This window comes from Anarrhichthys ocellatus, unplaced genomic scaffold, assembly GCF_004355925.1.
Source record: "Anarrhichthys ocellatus isolate YVR2014 unplaced genomic scaffold, GSC_Weel_1.0 scaffold1752, whole genome shotgun sequence".
In the NCBI taxonomy this organism is placed as follows: Eukaryota; Metazoa; Chordata; class Actinopteri; order Perciformes; family Anarhichadidae; genus Anarrhichthys; species Anarrhichthys ocellatus.
In genome coordinates this window covers 1-3252 of record NW_022281726.1, presented here as the reverse complement: position 1 = coordinate 3252, position 3252 = coordinate 1, and the positions used below count along the sequence as shown (strand labels likewise).

General features: G+C 47.0%; 1 protein-coding gene across 1 annotated transcript in view; it reads right to left on the bottom strand.

The window, feature by feature from the left end:
• Positions 1-3244, bottom strand: part of LOC116377847 (rap guanine nucleotide exchange factor 1-like) — a gene marked incomplete at its 5' end in the record, with an annotated part of 7602 nt that extends 4358 nt beyond the window's left edge. Inside the window, 8 exons of the mRNA XM_031839593.1 lie at positions 347-425; positions 495-609; positions 689-729; positions 814-1022; positions 1373-1531; positions 1775-1879; positions 2142-2205; positions 3197-3244. Of these exons, the coding sequence (XP_031695453.1) occupies positions 347-425; positions 495-609; positions 689-729; positions 814-1022; positions 1373-1531; positions 1775-1879; positions 2142-2205; positions 3197-3244 (820 nt within the window). The remainder of the gene's footprint in view (positions 1-346; positions 426-494; positions 610-688; positions 730-813; positions 1023-1372; positions 1532-1774; positions 1880-2141; positions 2206-3196) is intronic.
• Between the last annotated feature and the right edge of the window lie 8 nt (positions 3245-3252).

Here is a 3252-nt window from a genome sequence, read left to right as displayed (position 1 = left end):
ACACACACACACACACAACCATCATTATACACAACCTGTTCTACACACACACACACACACACACACAACCATCATGATACACAACCTGTCCTACACACACACACACAACCATCACGATACACAACCTGTCCTACACACACACACACACACAACCATCATGATACACAACCTGTTCTACACACACACACACAACCATCACGATACACAACCTGTTCTACACACACACACACACACACACAACCATCACACGATACACAACCTGTTCTACACACACACACACACACACACACACACACACACACACACACAGAGGAGACCTTTAGTCTGGCCTGAGACCAGGACTCACCTGCTCCGCTGGGGGTCTCAGTGGCGTGGACCAATAGGATGTCAGGAGAGGCTGCTTTGACGTCCGGCCCGTCCTCGTCCTGAGACAAACAGAGGACAGTCAGACTGGATGAAGCACAAAGGCCAGAGGTCAGAGGTCAGGACCGTACCTGAGGCTTCATTGTGATTCTGTGGAGGATCTCCTGCCGGTCGGTCAGTAGCACCTCCTCCTGCTGCTCCCTGCTCCTCCTCTTAGGCTCCGCCTCCTGCTGGAGACTGTGACAACTGCAGAAGAGACGGCGTCACTGACTCCGTTTGTCTGTCCAGGTGAAGGTGGACACATCTGTCTTTGTGTTTGTCTCACCTGTCTCTGGTCTGGTCCTCCTCATCCGGTCCAACTGGATCCTGAAGACGATAGAAACAGAATGAGATCGGAGGAAGTCTTAAAGACACAAGACACAATAAACAGGCTGAGAAGCAACCAGTTACCTGTTGTCTCTTCTTTGCTGGTAGAACTGGAGCAGGAAGTAGCTCAGGCGAGGGGGCGGAGTCTAACGTCTGTTTGTCCAGGTGTGTACGTGCGAGGCCGTAGGTGGTCTCCAGGTCTCGCTGCCTGCTACTGAAGGTCACAGGGCGCTGGTAGAACATGGCTGCTGATTGAGCGCTGTAGGACGAACAGAACTGGAGGTACTGGTGGACTGAAGACAGACAGACAGGTGGAGAGACAGACAGAGACAAATCAGTGGAGGAAAACCCGTCTGGCCTCAGCTTTGATTTCCGTCTATTTGTTCTCTGTTTCTTATGTTAGTCCAGTAGGTCTAGCCTAGCTTAACACAAACACTGGAAGCAGTGGTTAATCGTGAGCCTAGCTTAGCACAAACACTGGAAGCAGTGGTTAACTATTATCGTAGCTTAGCACAAACACTGGAAGCAGTGGTTAATCGTTAGCCTAGCTTAGCACAAACACTGGAAGCAGTGGTTAATCGTTAGCCTAGCTTAGCTCCTAAAGACTTCACACAGTTATTGATTATTGTTTATTTTTACTCACTGTGTCGTTTCTTCTCAGGGAGGGGGGGGGGCGTCTTACTGGGAGACAAAGGGGAGGAGCATGACTCATCAGGTCCAATGACATCTTCACAGTGGGCGGTGCTCTGGGTGTGGGGGGCAGAGTCAAAGCCAAACGAAGACACGGCCTGACAGACAGTTCCTGTGATTGGCAGACAGACAGACAGACAGATAGACAGACAGAGAGAGAGACAGAGAGAGAGACAGAGAGAGAGACAGAGAGTGAGACAGTGAGGACTACCTGGACATGGAGACAGGTCGATACAAGAACTCTCTAAAAGAAAGAATCAAACTCCAGTTAAACTAAATATGTCATAAAATTCAACAACAAGATCCCACCTGGTCTCACCTCAGGTCAGACAGACAGACAGACAGACAGACAGACCTGCAGTGCTGCAGCGTCTCTTCTCTGGCAGGGCAGGGGGGAGAGGAGGGAGAGTCTCAGAGGACGACAGGTCAGTATGGAGGAAGTCGTAGTCGGGATCATCCTCTGAGGACCAAGAGAATCATGACATCACAGTAACTTACAAATATAAACATTAATAAATACAAACATTATTAAATATAAACAATAATAAATATAATGAATAACAATGATGATAATAATAAAGACTCCAGCAGGAGGCAGCAGTAAACATCACCACAGACAGGAAAAGACAAAAAACACTACTTCTTCTTTCTGTCAACTGACAGGAAATGATGTCATTCACAGCCTGCTGCTGACTGGAAATGTGTGTGTGTGTGTGTGTTACCACAGTGTGTGTTCTCAGCAGTGTCAGCAGATGAAGAAGAGCAGCGCTTCAAACACTCGTCCTCCTGTAACACATATGTTTGACATACATGCTTTATACTTCTACATTTGTTTCACACTGTTACATAAATGTACATGATGCAGTACTAATACTGCTAATTTACCCAGTAGTATACAAAGTATCTCAAACTGTCTCCACATTAAAGTACTGCTGCATGTATCCTCACAGAGCCTGATAGATGATTCTATTAGAACCTTCTGAACTAGACTTCCTCTCCCTGTAGAAGTCTATGAGAAAATGACTCTACTTCTCTCTTGATTTATTACCTCAGTAAACATTGTAAACATGAGTTTATGGTCTCAATCTCTAGTTTCAAGTCTTCTTCACTACAGCATGATGTTCATTTAGTACATTATGGTCCATTTAGAGTCAAACAGACCATAAAGCAGGGGATGCTTTAGGGCGGGGCTACACGGTGATTGACAGGTCTCTACTACGGCATTGTCCGTTCTGGGAGTTGTCTGTGTTTTTGTCTTAGAACTTTAACCCTTTCACAGTGTGTTTTCACACATTTTTGAAGTGTACTTAGCTCCACCCTCTTGTGTCACTTCTGGTTGAAAAAAAACAAGATGGCGACATCCAAAAACCATGATGGGTGCGGCCAAAAACCAAGATGGGGACGTCCAAAAACCAAGATGGGGACATCCAAAAACCAAGATGGGTGTGGTCAGAAACAGAGATGGGGACGTCCAAAAACCAAGATGGGGACTGCCAGAAACCACGATGGGTGCGGCCAAAAACCAAGATGGGGACGTCCAAAAACCAAGATGGGGACTGCCAGAAACCAAGATGGGGACGTCCAAGAACCACGATGGAGACTGCCAGAAACCAAGATTGGGACGTCCAAAAACCAAGATGGCCACTGCCAAGAACCAAGATAGGGACGTCCAAAAGCCAAGATGGGGACGTCAAAAAACCAAGATGGGTGCGGCCAAAAACCAAGATGGGGACATCCAAAAACCTGTGTGTAATTATTGGATGTAAACACTGTGTACCTGTTGCACCTGTTTGTCGACTTCAGGCTCTCGTCTCATTGGTGCTACTATGGCGA